General features: G+C 40.4%; 1 protein-coding gene across 3 annotated transcripts in view; it reads left to right on the top strand.

The window, feature by feature from the left end:
- The window catches only part of THSD4 (thrombospondin type 1 domain containing 4), a 238897-nt gene that overhangs the window by 210796 nt on the left and 10245 nt on the right, over window positions 1-17856 (top strand). For all 3 annotated transcript variants that reach the window (XM_058846880.1, XM_058846881.1, XM_058846882.1), the window contains 6 exons: window positions 1892-1988; window positions 2853-3095; window positions 5352-5481; window positions 7154-7358; window positions 7647-7820; window positions 16575-16748. In XM_058846880.1, coding sequence (XP_058702863.1) covers window positions 1892-1988; window positions 2853-3095; window positions 5352-5481; window positions 7154-7358; window positions 7647-7820; window positions 16575-16748 — 1023 coding nt within the window. The remainder of the gene's footprint in view (window positions 1-1891; window positions 1989-2852; window positions 3096-5351; window positions 5482-7153; window positions 7359-7646; window positions 7821-16574; window positions 16749-17856) is intronic.

The raw sequence follows: 17856 nt of genomic DNA, 5'->3' as shown, positions 1-17856 counted from the left end.
CACTAACTCTAAGCAAAACTATTCTATCATTTGAGGTATTCTCCTGCAGTAAAGCTGGAACAATATGCTAATTAGGGTCTTCATCAATTAAGCTCTCTCTAAAATATGCTGGTCAGTTGGTTTGAGAAATGTGATGGGAAAACCATCACGTGGGAACCACTGGGAAGTTGTTCCTGGAACCATCTAAAGAACAGGGTCCTGGTTCTGGAAGGGAAGTGTACTCTACTGCTGAAGTCAATTCACAGCTCATGGTTCTCTCAGGACCACAAAGAGGGTGTATTTTTTGGATAAGAAAGTGACATTGGAAGGACCCAACCTTACAAAAAAATACTACAGGCAGTGCATTATTAGATGGTTTAAAGAGTGAATGCTCTCAGAGGGACAGTGTTTAGAGGAACAGCTATTATATTTGGCAAGGAAAGAGTGATTTTGACATAAGTTAAAACAAAAGTCTGAATCCCTAGTTGGTATTAATAGATGTGAATTTAGTGAAGCCTTGGAGCGTTAGTTTTGCTCTGCTGGTCACTTGGCCATTAGGATAGCAGGACATTTTACTTTTAGGTCCATGGATTGTGAGAACCAAAGAGCCAGAGCAAGCTCTGGTGTTTGCTTGTGGGTTTGTTGGTTTGAATTTTTGTTTGTTTGTGTTCTGGTTTTATTTGGCTTGGTTTTAAAAGGTACTTTGAGTATAGTCTGAGGCTTCTATCAGACTAATCCCCACAGAGAGTTCAGGCTAAAACATAAATGTCAAATAGTAGTAGCAGTACTGAAGTAATCAGAGCTAAAGTGGTGAAACTAAGAGCTCAGGACACCCCTGCATTTGTAGTGTGGGAGCAGAGGCTCAGAGCAGCAGTGCAATAGGGTCAGCTGGGAATGGAGTGTGCTGCTAACAGTTTAAAAAAGCTGTCCTAAAGTCATCTCTTTCTCGGGTCCTATTGTGCCCAGCTGCTTAAGCAAGCACACCCAGAGTAACAGTGACAATCAGTCATGCTCCTGTCAGCTCAGGTGGGCTCATGCAGCAGCATTCTGAAAACCCTGAGCTTCATTTTCATATTTAAAGGAGAAAACTTCTGTTTCCTGCCTGTGTTTCATAAAGAACACACTGATGAGTTGTGGTTTGCTGTAAGGCAGGGGTACTCTGGCTGTGCTTATGCTGCATCTTCGTTCATTTGAAAATGAATGTGGAAGGATGCGGGAGGGCTGCGGTGATCTTCAGCTGCTGCAGCAAGTGCATGGGCCTTTGGGATCTGCTCCCTGATCTTTGCAGCGCTCATGGGGTGTGCAGCAGGACAGCCCCAGTTTGGGCTGGTGGATTGTTGGGGCTCCATGGGGTGCTGGAAGGAGCAGATGGGTGCAGAATAACGCGCGTGTGCTGTCTGCAGGTGCTCTCTTCGAGCCGCTGAGGAACCTCTAAAAACACAGTAGGCTGCATGTGTGGGGTTGGGGGTTGTGGTAGTTTTTTTCTGCTTTGTTTCCTCTTTGCTTCTGTTTCCTGAGGTGTCTGTCAAGTTCCTGCTATCTGACACTCTTTTGATGACCTTAGGACCATCTCTTCTGCTGCTGAGGCCTGGTGTGAGCTTCTGCTGCTCGGCCAGCACAGCCCACAGCACACCTTGGCCCCAAGCACAGCAGTCTCAGGTTTTTCAAAGAATATTTAGACAGTTTCTCTGTCATCATAAACTAGTTCAATTTGCAAATGCAGGAGCTTTGATTTTCTTCTTTGCAAACAGTAACTTCTATTTTCTTCTTTTTGCATTTTTTGGAGACAGTCATTAACCATTTCTTCCATCCCAACCAATAATGTTATGTAGCTGATCAGTTCAAGTTGGTATTTAAGTATTAATAATATAACAAGTGGAAGAACTCAATGTATGGCTGGTTTTCTTTTTAGATGATACATCAGCAGCCTAACCCGGGTATACATTATGAATATATCATTCCAGGAGACAATGTCATTAGTCCTCAGTTGCTTGCTCACAGGAGGCCAGGTAAAAAGCCACCATTTCCTTTTATCAAACACATTTTGGTACTTAATAAGCTAATGGAGAAACTCATAGCAATGAATTCAGTGTAAATGCTGCCATTGATGTGGGAGAGGCCCAGAATTTCACCCTACATATTGAATGAAAACTCAGCATTGATTTGGTAAAACTTCAGTGAATTAAAACTGGCAAGTTATTATGTTTTAACTGGGAAAATTACTACTTTGAGTAGGAGTGTTGTAACCATGTCTCAGAAACGAAATGATCTTTCCTTTCAGAGACTTTTTGAGATACTTTAAAACAATCCTCCACTATCCCCCTTTCCTCTTTCAACTGGAGAGGATCAAACAGAACAGTGTTCTCTTCCCAAGCAAGAGGCTGGGCAGCTCCTGGCTGAGCTGTGGGTATGTGCTGTGTGTACTCCTAGGAAGTTCTGAAGGACAGGAGAAACTCTGCAAGTGAATTTGGTCCTAATTTTAATGTTCGTGACTTGCTTTGACAAATTTCTGAGTGTTTGGTATGTTCATAATGAGGACCAGCTGTGCTGTGACATGGGGAGGCATAGACTGCAGAGCATGAAACCAAACAAAAATGCTTTGGGAAATTTTGACATTGGGTTAGTTAACTCTACGCTGTCTTTGGAGATCCTCAGTTTTTAGTTTTTAATGTATTTGCTGGCTAAGTCTTGGTTATCTTAGTTTAAAACAGCACAATCTTTGCAGGTCACTATTAGGCAGTCTCTACACAGCAGATTAAAGCTGCTTCCAAGTTTAGTGATTCTCCATTTCTAATTGCTAGAGAATAATAACATAGGCTAATATTTTCATGTGAGACTCATTATTTTATTTTTCTATTATTGTCCGTCATCAGGGGAGCCATTGAACGGTCAGTTAGGAATGCCAGAAAGTACAAGTCATGAGGATGAGGATTTACATAGAGAGACAGACATTCTCACTGGACAGTCAGCTGGGACTTTTCCAGTTATTCAGCCAGGAAGATTTCCTTCTCATCAGCCAGAAAACCAGGTGCCTGCTATGCAACCACCAAGACAAAACCGAGAACACAACTGGAAACAGGTTGGAAAAACTGAGTGCACTACTACGTGTGGGAAAGGTAAGTGCTCTGTGTATGCACAAAACATTGTTAGACCTGCTGTTGTCTGCTCTCACAACCTAAAGGCATGTCACTACTATTACCTGTGCTTATACTTGAAACAATAGAAACAGCAAGATTAACAATAGAAGCATGAAAATTATAAGGCAAGATATAACATTTACCTCTGAAAGGAAATATTTCAGCATTTATGGCAAGCTGCTCTCTCCCATACCCTTGATAGGCAGCTGCTTTCCTCAACATTCTTTGGCATTTTTTGCCATTCCCTCTTGCCTCTCCAGCTTTGTCAGATACACCCACCATGCTCTTTGTGTCTCTGTCAACAGTTTTCTGATCTTCATAGGAAGGTTTCACAGGCATTTCATCAGACATATCTTTGTCTTATTGGATGTTGTTGGAGCAGCACTGATGTGACTTCAGAAATCTGAGGTTTTAATAGAGAAGAAGTGGGAAGGAAAAGGGATGGAAAGGGCCTGGTGAGCTTTTGGGAAGTGGTGCATACACTGCTTGCATACACTGCAAAGATTAAACTTTTCTGCCAGACATTCACAGTGACCACAGATTCAATAATGCAGAACACAAGCAATTACTTGGAAGAATAAATTTTTGTGGTGGTAAAAGTGAAATCTTTTGTACTATGCATAGCCACCCACCACCATACCCATAACACTGCAGAGGTTTAAAATAAACATGTACCAGTGTGAGAGCTCAGCTGACTGTCACCAGTTCATATGCATGTAGAACATTTGCTTCTTAATTTGTTTGAGAAGACTTGTAAATTGAGAGAAACTTTGTAAATTTGGTCCAAGGCCAGATGACTGTCCATGTTATAGCTACAGACAGAGCTGAAAAAAACCAGCAGTATTGACAGCAATCAAAATTGCTTCTCAGTTAAAAAAAAAAAGTTTCTCCTTGGAGAAATTACAGCAAAAGTACTAGAGCTAAAATACAATCAGTAAAATTCAAACTTCTTTAAGTCAGCCCTTTTGTGGAGAAAAATATTTTAGTTGGCATTTAAGCACACTGTGCTTTTACTACAAGTCATATAGGCAGAATCCATAATTGTGTCTGATGATTGGCTAGCAGCAGTCAGTCTGTACCAACTGCTGGGTGAATGAATTCCCATATTCAAGGTGAATTTTAGTATCCAAGTCTGGTAACTTGTGGTGCAGTTGCAGAAACACATCAGGGTAAATGTATTCTTCCTTTACATCATAGAAATCTTGTTTGTGTATGCCATGGCCTTTATCAACATTGGCATGTCATTCTTGTCCTTTCTGCAGAGATTTGGTCACTCTTGGCTGTGGTATTAATGAAATCTGAGTCAAAATGAAGATAGCAAAACTGTAGGACTTAAGAAAAAAAGTAAAAACAAAAGAAATTAATTTCAGCCTCCAATTTACTCCATGAAATGTTGCAACAGAACTGCCAAAAATAAGTGTCTCTTTTCCCATTATATGAAGAATGTGTGCATGTTCTGATTGAGTTCAATTCAAAAGAAACTGGATCTGGAGAGCCGGATCCTGAGACTGTTGAGACTGTGTGAGCATTTCTTGTAATCTTGGTGTGAGACGCCTGTGACTCTCAGATGGCCCTAAGGCATTTCAAGCCAAACTAGGTTATAGAGGCTGACAAAGAAGGGAGTGGAAAAATCAGGAAAAAAATCTGTACTATTTCAGGCTTTGTTTTCATTTTGCATCATTCAGTATAGGAGACTTTCTGCTTTTTTCTTTCCTCTGTATTTTCCATTTTCTTCTACTTCATTTCTTCATGCAGAAATATAGATGACTGTTTTTAATTTTTTTTTAATGATCCACCAAATTTAAATAACCTTCTGAAATTCCAAGTTGCAAGAAAAAAAAAAGTTATTTTTGTGCTGAGGAAAAGGGAAGCTAAATTTACAGTTTTGATGAAAATCTGAGTTTTCAAAGCACATTTCTAAAACTTTGGCATAGAAGAAATGCTATTATCTTTTTTTTTTTACAAAGTGAAAATGCTTCCCATGAGAACAGCCACCAACTCTTGTCCTAGATTTCCATTTAAGATGACTGAGCAAGTAGATCTGCTGGAATTTGAGCAGTGTGGAAATTGCTACTGCATCCTTACAGCTCTTACATTTGGAAATTTTGGATAAAGCCTTTGTCTGTGTTTCCTGTTGTCAGGTTATGCTTTTCCTTTCTGCATCAATGTTGGATGCTGCTGTTACTGCTGCAGAATCTTTTGCAATTCTTTACCTAATTGTCTGCTTCATTTCAGGATCACAGTACCCAATTTTCCACTGCGTTAACAGAGTCACTCACGAGGAGGTACCTGAGGGTTACTGTGACAGCAGCACCAAACCCATTCCAGAAGAGGAGGCTTGCAACCTCTTCCCATGCCCTGCTTTGTAAGATACTATAATCTAAGTCAAGTGAAAAAGCCAGTATCATTGAGATCTTGTATATCAAAGATATATTCTAAGTAGGAAAGTAGTTTGAGCTTCTAAATACAGTGCACTTATGTTGTAAATTGTAGTGGATTATTTTTCCATAGTTGTTGGTGGTCTTCTTCCCCTTCCCAGGAGACAATAGCAGAGTAAACAAAGGGGAACCTGGAAACAAGTAGGTGTAGCAGTTCCTGAAATGTGTGTGGTTGTTCAGGCAGACCTGCTCTGTGTGGTCTCTGTGGGTACACTTTTTCAAGTGAGAGGCTTCTGCATATGCCTGTGTAAAGAAGAGGCTCTGCAGATTCTGTGACTCCACATGAGATCAGTGTGCTACAGTGGCCATACTTTCATTATTTAAAGATGAGACAGTGCTCAAAGCAGCCCCCTTGTACATTCACTTCTTTGCTCTGAATTGAGCAGTTCTTTAGCTCCAAAACTGGCTTCTCAGGTGGTGGTCCTTGTTTCCAACACACTGATCGAACCAGCTCAGGTGTGGTTTCCTTCTGAATCACACTTGCTATTGGGAGACTGTGAATTGCAATCGGCTGGGCAACTTGTTTGAAACACTTAAAATTAAAAATATAAATAAAAAATTAAAAAATAACCAGAAGGATAGTTCATCCAGAGTGTATACCAAGAAAAGGAAAGGGCTAAACCTGGTTGCTATTAGAGCAACTCTCTTAGGTCAATTTTCCATCTCTCTTGTGGTTATACTCTTCAGTTCTCTTCTGAGCAGCAAGTGGTCACTCCTTATCCCAGGAGAGTTTCTAATGATGTAAATGCCCTTACAGGCTCAGAGATGTCCCTGATGAGCAATTTCCTAGTTCATATTAGATACTCAGGAACATCTGAAGTTATTTACCTGGAGATGGCTTCTCTCACCATGAATGTTTTCCTCGCCCTTTTCATTCTAACAACTCATACTCATTCAGGATAATATCAAAAGTATAAACAAAGAAATGCAAATATATAAATGCAGAGATTTTGCTTGCTGTCCACAAGAGTTCTGAAATAAAATGTGTAAACAGTTTAGATACTTCCTTTAGGTGTGTGTCGGTCTTCATGCTTGTAAAGAAAAAATTGAAAATTACATATTTATACAAAGATAACTAAATGAATACATTGAATTTTTGGAATGGGAAGGATAAATCTAGAGATTTTTTCAGTCTCTAAAGTTAATTTTATTTGTTCATTGCTTATCATTTACTCTTTCAGTTTTACTGATAAATGAATGGCTGGATGCATTTTGTGTTTTTTGTGTTGCTGGTCTTTTTTAGAGCCTTTGCTGCAGAAAACTTTTATGCAGCACATCTTAAACTTTTGGGAAGTGTCATTAGAACAGTAATATATATTACAGACAAGCAGCTATTACAGGCTTAAGTAACATTTGTAATATGTCTTGAGAGCATGAATTGTGCAGTCTGTATCCATGCTCATTATTGCCAGCCTCTGCAGGAAGGCTGTGTAAACAAGTGTGTGATGGTGCCTCCTAAGGGAGTGTTGCACACACAGAGACTGAAGTGTGATTTCATAGGATTCTGGACTGGCATCAGAATCATGTCATTCCAGTTCTGTTAAGATCAGTGGTAGACAATTCTTTGTGGAACAAAGATATCTTTTTTTTTCACTGCAGCTGGGACATAGGGGAGTGGTCTGAGTGCAGCAAAACCTGTGGGCTGGGAATGCAGCACCGGCAGATCCTGTGCCGGCAGATCTATGCCAACCGCACGCTGACAGTGCAGCAGTACCGCTGCCAGCACCTGGAGAAACCTGACACAACCAGCACCTGCCAGCTCAAGATCTGCAGCGAGTGGCAGATCAGGACAGAGTGGACCTCAGTAAGTAAGATCTGTTCATTTGGGGCAGAATACCTCAGAAAGAATACAAATTTTCTTCCAGGTATCACTAATCAAACATCAATTTGGTTTTGTTTAAAACAAGTGGAATATTAAAAGGCTTGGAAATAAGCAAATCTTAGTTCAATAAATCCTTGCTTGGCTATAACCATCAGTTTCCTAAGCAGAAAGATGTCTTAGCAGGAATGAATGAACTGAATGATCCCAGCTCCCTGGTAAACCACTGCAGTCCTTGCACAAACTCCTGATGCAACCTCCCTTTTGTCACAGTGTTCAGTGCCTTGTGGAGTGGGGCAGAGGACTCGAGATGTGAAGTGTGTCAGCAACCTTGGGGACGTTGTTGATGATGAGGAATGTAACATGAAGCTGCGGCCAAATGACATTGAGAACTGCGACATGGGCCCCTGTGCCAAGAGCTGGTTCCTTACAGAATGGAGTGACAGGGTAAGGCTTCTCAGTATCTTTATCTGCCAAACCTTCTAAAACAAGAGCATCAGAATTTTAAAAATCTACATCTATACAGCCATAAAAGGAGTAATCTTATTTTCCGTGTTTATTCTTGGTCTTTTAAACAGACAAAAGCAAATAAAAAAAAAATAATGATCCCAAGGGCTTCTTGAGTTTGTGTTAAGATACAAGAATGCATGGAAAGGGCAAGCCTGTGGGTACATGGCCAAATGTCCAGACTTAGAATTGGCTCTGAGTCTGAACTTTCCAAAATATTGAGTGTGCTGAGATTTATTATTCTTCCTTGCTTAGTGCTGAGTCTCAAAATTCAGCCTCTTAAAGGTTTTCCTACTGTTTTTTTAAGGGATACAGATTTGAGGCCTGATGTTTGCATTTAAGTTCAATCCATAAACCAATTATCTCATAGGTGTGAAAAGAGGGGAACAACTTCATAAACTCAGGCAGGCCTGGTTCAGGCTCTTGTATTTTGTGAATGTGGATGTTGGGGTTAATTTTCTTCCAATGAGTCAGATTCTCTGCATGAAAGCAGTAAAACCAGTGGTGATTGAACTTGTTTCATGACTGGGCTCAGAGTTGTTGTTTAGTGGTGATATTTATATGGTTTCATTAAGAAGCTTACAAACATGGGCTAAGAAGAGCCTGGTATTTTGGTCCCTCTTGTGGATGCTTACATATCAATTTCATCTGTAGGCAAGTTCAGCCTTCAGTCTGTAAAATCCCAGCCACATCTCCCTGTGCTTTGACAGACAAATAATGTAATTTATCAGTGAAGCTGTAAGGTTACATTCATAGCTTCATGACTTCATTGTTTAGATCACTTTGTGATAGTCCCTCTGAAAGCCAGGAATGTCAGGCTCACAGGCTGTGCGTTAGTTTGGACACTCAGAAGATTTTCCACATGGTTTGGATGCCAAGATGGAGCAGGAACTTCACAAGTAGGGCAGGTACCTGCTATGTCACAGAACTTTAAAAAAGGCTGATCAGACTCTTGCTACAAGGTCTGCAAAATTTTCAGCCCCCAGAAAACTCAAATAGATTTTATAAAGAAAACAAAAATACAGACTACTAAATCTGTCTTGTGACTTTTTTCCCAGTGTATGCTCTTGAGTATTATGGACAGAATGATACCAGGAGAAGCAGAGGTATTAGAGCAAAGGGCAAAGATTTTGCTGCAGGGAAATGGCAGTGCTTTTGTTTTTCTGCCCTTTTTTTTCTTTTTCTTATAGATCTGTTCTTTGTACATTGCTGTTAAATCCATTCTACCCTCAAAGACATCATTTAGCCCAGCTGCCCTCACCCAGTGTGGTTCCACCACATAAAGCACAAACATTGCAGTGAAAATTCTAGCACCATTCTCCTCGTTATTCTACAATGATATTTAGTCCTCTGCAGAATTAAAAGCAGCTTTTGAGCTGAAGGTTATAACTGTAGAATGTTATTATGCTTATTTATATGTGTTAAATGAGATGTAGAAGTGAAGCAGGTAATGTGGAAAATGTTGGAGTTTTTTTTCTTACCACAAAGTTTTTAGGGCCAGAGAGTAAAGAATGGATTTTGTTACCTTCCCAGTTTATATAAGTGTACGGATTAATTTCTTCCAAATGCTTGCTACTGTAGTTGGCATTATTCACCATCACTTCTGCCAGGAATGGGTTTGGAGTTTGATTCACATAGAGGATGTAAGAAACAGCTTATTTCAGGAAAAAAGTAGATTTGAGGTGGAACATGCAGGATCTCCTAAGATTCACACATACCTCATAACTCAGACGTTGAGCTGCTCAGGGGCAGTGATTCCAGTGGCAGGCAGTGAAATACAGCAACAGTGAGCAGCTTTGCAAAGTCAGGCCATTGGCCATTAACTTATTGTGCCCTGAAAGGGCTGCATCTTAGGAGCAGAAATTTCTGTGTAGAGGAGTGTGTTTCTGTTGAAAGACAAGAGAAGAATTCTGTCATGGTCATTCCCAGGTGTATGGGCTTTGCATGTGTCATTTCTCCAAACAATTCCTTAAAAAGGACTTTAAGCCAAGCCACACTTCAGCAGTAAGCATAGATCAGCTATGGTCAGCCACAAATGGTTCAGCTAAGAAGCCAAAAGTTCAAATGCTTAAAAAAGCTTGTTCAAACCTCTTGAGTCTGCAAAACTGTGGTGGAAATCTCACAAGAACAGACCTTCTTTGTGAGATTTATTACATGCCTACTTCAAGTCCCAGCTGGAAATACCACAGAACAGTCTTTCCCATTGTATTTTGACATTTCAGCCGTGCCTAGAAGTAAGAGGTAAAAGAACTTATCATAACTTTTGGAACTTTGAAATGGTTGAGTTCAAACTTAGTTACAGCTGGAAGAGAAGGCCTTTACTGAACTCACTTTGCAAACACTTCATGTGTACAGTTGCACATGCAGCAAGTAGAGATTTCCAGAAGCCTGTCAGAGACTGGTTAGGCACGTACTTCCTCTTTCAGCAAGGGATAGATCAGACTTCCCTGTCTGGATTGATGGGATGCATGGGCCACTACAATATAGCCTTGGTTAACTAGCAAAACATCAAGGAGAAAACAGAACAACATAAAATTACAGTTGTCTTTGCTGGCAGCAGATGTTCAATTTCAGGATTTGATAACTGTGGTACATATTTGCAGAATTTGACATGGGTATTCTTTAACACTGTTTTAAGAAAAAAACATAGTCTAATTTAGGAATGGTGAAAAGATTTTGTGTTTTCTCACTTTACTGAGACCATGCAAAGTTTTAATTGATGCAGAAATCACGCTAGTTACCTATATTATCATTGATAGTTTATGTGGTTCTGAACTAGATGATTATATCATTACTTTTCCCTAAATGTGACTGCAGCAATATGATATATGTGCAGTTAAAAAGTCTGTAGAGCACATATGAATTTGTGTGTAGGAGTTGTGTTTCCTTCCCTGGGTGAGCTGTATGTTGCTTTACTCTGTAAATAACACTTTTTGCCGTGTTCTCCAGTCTTGTTTTCCCACAATGTATTTATGTATTTCATGGGCTACCTATTTTGCCCCATGGCATTGACCTCCTTGATGTTGCTTTCTACACACAATGAATTTTTATATATGTAATTAAAAACCCCATCATGTTCCTAAGACAATTCCGTTTTTGATTTGTGGTGTTTTGATAAACAGGTGTTAGAGCCCATTGAGAGTATGTTACACAAACACTTTTACCTGCAAAGCTTATGAGGTGTGTGGCCACCATGTGTGCTCTGGAAAGGAGGGAGAGAAAGAATTCATTCTTGGGAAACAAACTTGGGAAACTTCTTTTTTGAAAGTACATACTCTGGTTCCTTGTATTGGAAGTAGGTCTAAACACCATCTATTGATATCCACCAGGCTTAATCTTGAGAGAAGCAGAAATTTTTACCCATTTCAATGGAAAAGATTACAGGTTAAAAGTCTGCAGTAGCCAAGTGAGACTGATTGGTCTTATTTTGTCTGTGCCTGTCTTTGCATTTATTGCTCTATCTTGAGCATAAATAAGACAATTAACTAAAGTTTCATGGCTTTGACTTCTCTATGATCTTTAACCTCTTTTGCCTATAGAGAGTCTGGACAAACTTTTGTGATATTTTTATGTGCATTAGTAGAAAGATTGCTTCCTGTCTCATAATTCTCTGAAGATGTCATACTGCATTAAAGCAGCAGAGTTCCACCAAACAGCATCCATTAATCAGTAGAGGAAATCTGGTGAACCTTACTGAACTTAGCAGCAAAATGGGATTGATGGGAGCAGATGAGATTCTTGCAAACATTTCACATGACTGATTTTTTGACAGCTCTAATTGCTGGAAAGTTTATTTCTCCTATGGGTCAGGAGCGGGAAACTGCATTCTCCTGATTTACAGCAATGAGAGACTCATCAATGTTTCCTTCCAGCTAACTGGAGCATTCCCCTCCTGCATTTTTGTTTATTCTTCATTGCCATCTCCTCTGTTCATTTGTTTCTCATTTTATGTTTAGAGCCTACTTAGAAAAGAAGCCAAAATAGAAACAATTCTTAGATGTTAATGAGATTCTGCGGCCAAAATAAAATCTTGGGAAGAAAGAAAAAATGCTGCACATCAGGGAACATAATCAAAACAAACCAAACACATGCTCTGGATTTCACTCTTCATTAAAAAGAGTAACAGCAATGCTTCTGTAATAATCTTCTGCAAGAGAACTGTAGTAAAAGGACAACTTCATAAAAATCAATGTATTATTCCTTTCAATTATGAGCATTGCCTAAAAGGTTCAAGTGGGTTTGTTGACCAGTCAAATGTGGAACCAACAATGAATATTGTAGCTTACATTCTTCTTTCACTGCTTTTTATTTGAATCTGGACACTTTACTTAAAATCTCCGGAATCTTGGGGAAAGAAAGAAAAATTACCATTTACCTTGTGCAAGAGTTCATTATTTTTTATTATCACTGTTTATTTGTTTTAGTATAAAATGGAAATGAAAAAAAATACCCTTTTTCATTGATTTAATGTGGCATTCATATGGAAATAGAAGGTTTGCATTCTTTATGTAAAAATACATAACTCACTTCATAATTTGCAATGAAACATAACGCGGGAGGGTTTGATAGAAGCGTGGCCAAGGTCTACAGAGGTTGGTGTGTCCTTCTCTAGACCTGGCCTTGCTTTGCCCCAGCCCAGCCCCTGAAGCCTGCTTGGCTTTAGCTGAGCCCCAGCGCTGCAGGGAGGGACAGGCAGGGCCCGAGCTGGCTCCGGGCTGTCAGGCAGGATCCCAGGAGGGACAGGCAGGGCCCGAGCAGGCTCCGGGCTCAGGCAGGATCCCAGGCAGGGCTCGAGCAGGCTCCGGGCTGTCAGGCAGGATCCCAGGAGGGACAGGCAGGGCCCGAGCAGGCTCCGGGCTGTCAGGCAGGATCCCAGGCAGGGACAGGCAAGGCTCGAGCAGGCTCCGGGCTGTCAGGCAGGATCCCAGGAGGGACAGGCAGGGCCCGAGCTGGCTCCGGGCTGTCAGGCAGGATCCCAGGAGGGACAGGCAGGGCAAGCTCGGAGGGGCTGCAGGGACAGAGCCCAGAGCCCGGCATGGCCCGGTGACCCCGGGGCAGGGCCAGGGTCGGGCCTGTGGAGCGAGTCCAATGGGGAGGGATCAGGGAAGTGCAGGAAAAAGGCTCTTCTCTGAGGAAGCCGGCACAAGGACTGATGGAGCAGGGCCGAGGTTAAGGGGAGAGCCGGGCCGTGAGCAGGGTGTGCCTGGGGCCAGGTGAGGCTGGGCAGGGCCCCTTCAATGTGCTGCTGCACTCAGGCCCTGGGCAGCGCTGGCAGCTCTCCGGGTGAGGTGACAATGGTGACAGCCGGAGCACAGGGGAGGCCTCTTCCATTCTTCCTGCTGCCGGTCACTCCAGAGGACATTGCTGTTGTGCCCTTGGAAGGATGCCCTGAAATCTTGAACAAATGGGGGTGTTTTACTCAAACTCAATTGGTTGCTATTTAAAAATTTAATTCGGGCTAGCAGTGATGCTGAGACCCATGTGAAAGCTCTGGAGGCCCAGGACAATTCCAGCTGCCACTTTCCTGTGGTCTGCTGCCCCATTTGAGGGTAATGAGTAGGGCTGGCACATGAGTGAAGGGGAACTGGCACAGCTAAAGGGGATTTTTTTGCTCTGCCCTTGTCTTGTAGCTGTGACAAAAATTCAGACTTCCACTTACGGTTTTCCAAGTTTGAAGGAACTTGCCTTATTTTCCTGGACTGCTGCTCGGTTGTTTTCCAACAGCTATCAGAGCCCTGAATGAGGGGTTTTATTTTTAGTTTTTAATGGGTATGGAAAGCTTCTGAAATTGAACTCATGAGGGAAGGACCTCAGGAAGAGGAAAAATGGCAGACTCCTTAAAACACAGACGGAGGTTTCTGAGGAATTTGTGCCAATTAAAACAAGACTGTGAAACAAAATATCTTTAATAATAGGACCAGAATAAAGTTGCAGCTTGTAAAAGTTCCTCATGTTTCACAATGTTAGGTTATGGCAGTTACTGTGTATTAATGCACCAAATTGAAAGGCATGGGCGTGTCAATTATGAAAACCAAGGGGAGAGGATTCATTTTCCAACTCCCTACTCCCTGCCTTGGACTTTAGAAATCCATGTTTTTCACAGAGAAGACTTTTGCTGAAAAGGAGATAAAAACATGAAAAAGCAAATACATAATGCAAAACATTCAGGTTTAAGTTTGCTTTGTAAGTCCTTAGAGGGTAGTTAATCTGTAGCAAAATCTTGCAGCGGAGAGTGGAACAACCCTATACCTTCCCATTTGGTATTTCCTCTGTTATTTGATATGCGAGCCTAGTTCATAACATAATCATTTAAAACATACGACAGGGGAGATTTTCTGGATGACTTTACAGACTAAATTTGTTCCCACCTCTGGTTTGTAAAGCAGAAAAGCAAACTAGACTGTCAAATGAAAATTAGTTAGCAATAAGAAAAGTATTTGCAGAGTATATGCATAAGTTCTCTCTGCTTAATGTAATTGAACACACTTGGAATGGGAACAGCCACAGAATTGATTTCCGCACAGTAGGTTTGAGTGGGAGCCACAGTGTGGGGCTCAGCTCACCTGGGAGTGGCCTGTCTCAAATGGGTGTAGTTTAGTTGTAGTTTATATGAACAGGAAAATGTTCACCACTAGCACAATTTGATATGAACATTATTCTTGTATTTTCAAGATTTTGCCGCTTTACCTTGAAAAGGCCTCCTTAGCCATGAAATTGGTTTGCTGAGGAGGTAAATCTATTTTACATACGTGCTTGAAGGTGGAAAATTTTGTTGTGTACCACCCACAGAAAAGGTTCATTATGTTACTTCTAAGCATCATTTAAACAGATGCTTAATTACTTGATCTTGCAGATGGAGGAAGAAACCTGAATTTCTAGTTTTCCAAAAATTGTACTTTGTTAGAAAAATTGCTTCTAAAGAGTCGAATCACTTCTTTAGTTTTCTAGGTATTCCATTTCAGTAAAGCTTTGTTATTCTATTTGAACATCTTGTGAAAGAAAACAACTTGCTGATAGGAAAAGTGGTTTTCTGTTCTGTATCTGTGAAGTAAGTGTAACATGACCACATGTTTCACACAAGTAACCAGTGTTCCTCCCTGCAAGTGAGTAAAGAGCACTTTGCAACCAATCGCATTTTCAGTCACTGCTCTCTCTCAAGATGATGAGTGACTGTATTGGTTGGTCTTGTTGCTAACAGTGGTGTTGTCATGGCATCTGCTGTTTTGCACTTGAACTATTGGAAGTGAACCCTGACACTGTTAGCAATGGCAGCTAAACCAAGTTAATGGTCAATTTTGTGTCTCATTACAAGTTTTATGCCTCATTCTTAGTCAATACAATTTAAAAAATGTTCTAATGTAGTTATATTGAGTCACAAGGAATGTGGTGTTCATTGTGGAAGCCATACACAGTTTCTCCTAATTACATTCTATGTTAAAATTAAAATCTAAAATAGCAATCAAATGCATATTTTTCTCTCATATATTACATATTTATTTGTGGATTCCTTTACATGTGTAATATATTTGCTTTGTTTAAATTCCATTATATACATATCTTTCAGTGAGCTGCACATAGGTTTTTCTTTCATGTTAATGGTTTAGACACAGAATGCCAAATGCATTTTAACAGAAAACAAAAGGGAAGATCAAGAAATAATTAAGCAACAAAGGAAAACTCAAGCATGAGACTTTATTTCCTTGGGATGTTTCTGTTTTTTAAATGTCAGTAGTTTGATGCTGCTTAGGACAGTGAAATACCAGAGACTTTTCTTGCTTCAGTAGATGAAAGAACAGACTCTAAGGGCATAAATGGAATTTATACTGTGATTTGTGAATGACATGCATACTGTGTCTGAATAGGTGACATAAGAATCTGTACGTCACTATTTAGTAAGAGCTTTCAGAATTTAGCAATGTAACTTTGAGAATGGTGAACATTAGTTACTGGAAAGTCATATTAAAAGGCAACATTTAGTGGACATAAGCTTCCATGGCCACCTCTTCTAAAACTAATTCAAAACTTACTGTTGAAACAGGCTGGGCAATAACTCATAGTTAGAATAGTTACAGTTATTTACTGAGGATTTACCTGAATCTTTTGAAATGACCTGTCAAAAGAAATTCTTTTTTTCTACTCTACTGAGCTGTCAGACTCTGTCAGTTTGATATATGGAAAAGTTCCAGGATGTGCTGTGCAGTCACTTTACTCCCAGTGCCACAGCCCTCAGAGTTTTCCTAATCTTGTCCTTTCAGCCGGTGTAAGATCCACCTGGCTGAGCTTGAATGCTTGGAGAAACTTGGAGAGCAAAACAAAGGCTGAAATAGAACTGCTGTCTGAAAAGCCTTTTATTGAAATTACCCATTCTCAGAGCTATTAATTAGTGTGAAAAAAGATTAATAAAAAGAAAACTGGAAGAATTTATGGACAGGAAGAAGAAAGGAAAAGTAAGAAAGCTGACAAAGTCCTGTAAACCACGAGATTTCTTTCTTAGCTAATCCTTTCATTTTTGACTGTAAAGACAGGAGCTACTTGTAGTGTTTTCAGAAATAGGAAACTTTAAGACAATTTGCTACAGCTGAGTGACAAGTAAAGATAATTGACTTTGCATAAATGAATTAACATCCATGACTATCACTTGTCAGTGCAGTTTGGAGGGCTCACAGGTGACTGTGTTGTGTCTCTTGCTCGCAGTGCTCCGCAGAGTGCGGGGACGGGATCCGCACGCGCTCCGTGGTTTGCATGACCAACCACGTCAGCAGTTTGCCTCTGGAAGGCTGTGGCAACAACAGACCCTCGGAAACAACTCCCTGTAATAACGGGCCCTGTGCTGGGAAAGTGGAGTGGTTTGCTGGGGGCTGGACACAGGTAAGCCAAGCACCAAATCTAACGTATCTGTTGCTTTTCTACTGGTATTTTTCTTTTAAACTTGTATTTTGATGCAATAAAGATGTGTGCTATATGGTATTTCTTCATCTGTCTGGAGTATTTTGGTATTTTTTCCTGTATTTTACTTGTGTTGATGTTCAATACTTTTCAGCCTCTGCTGGGTTGTTTTTTACTTTGATTGGAAAAAGAAAGATTTTGTTCTCCTCCTCCTATTTTCATTTTTTACTTTTCACCTACTGACCCAGTGTATTTATGAAATGGGTGGTGACAGAATGCTGCTCAGCATGTTCAGGTAAACACTAAAGCAATGGGTTTGAAATTCGTAAAGTAGATATCTTGTGATCATGCATAAATGCAGAGATACATACCTATACGTATGTATGTATATGAAATTTCCAAAAGATAAAGAAGGCAAAAAGCAATGGCTAAATCCAGAAGTTACCTTTGGTGGTGTTGTACTGAAAATCATTACAATAGGCAAAAGAACAAATTTTGGTTAATGGCCTCTATACTCTTTCCTCTAAGTAAATTCTTTGCATCATCCACATCTAATAGCCCTACTTGTTCCAAATGAACATTTCTGCTGTCAGGCACAAAGGCATTTCAGAAGCTGTTAACTGATGCCCAGGTATTTATGTCCCTTTGTGTAGGCTCTGGCATAGCCTGGAGAGTCTTTGGGACTGCTGGTGCCAGCACTTGGTGGAGCTGTGCTGTTAACTCATTGCACTGCAGAGCCCACAGTCCTTCCAGGAGATAGGGAGCTGGAAATTAAACTGGTACAGCTGAGATGGAGATTACAGGGCTACTACTGTGCTAATGCTTTTAAAGTGTAAGTAATAATTACTGTGTATAAGGATATGTAGAACAATAATGACAAATTCAGATTTTAAAAATTTTCTAGTAACAGTTGTAATAACAGATGAAATCCAGGCCTTGTTACTCAGATGGCTCCAGATGATGAATAGGAATTCTGTACCCATTTTTGCTGGAGAGGTGTTCAGTCAGAAGATCTGACTGTTCTTTTAATTCACCTTCTTTCTTTGCATGGAATTGAAGTGTTTGATGCACACAAGGGTACAGTCTTTAC

The sequence above is a fragment of the Poecile atricapillus genome, chromosome 11, assembly GCF_030490865.1.
Source record: "Poecile atricapillus isolate bPoeAtr1 chromosome 11, bPoeAtr1.hap1, whole genome shotgun sequence".
Taxonomy (NCBI): Eukaryota; Metazoa; Chordata; class Aves; order Passeriformes; family Paridae; genus Poecile; species Poecile atricapillus.
Note: the sequence above shows the minus strand (reverse complement) of the source record. Positions and strands in the feature narration are given on the sequence as shown.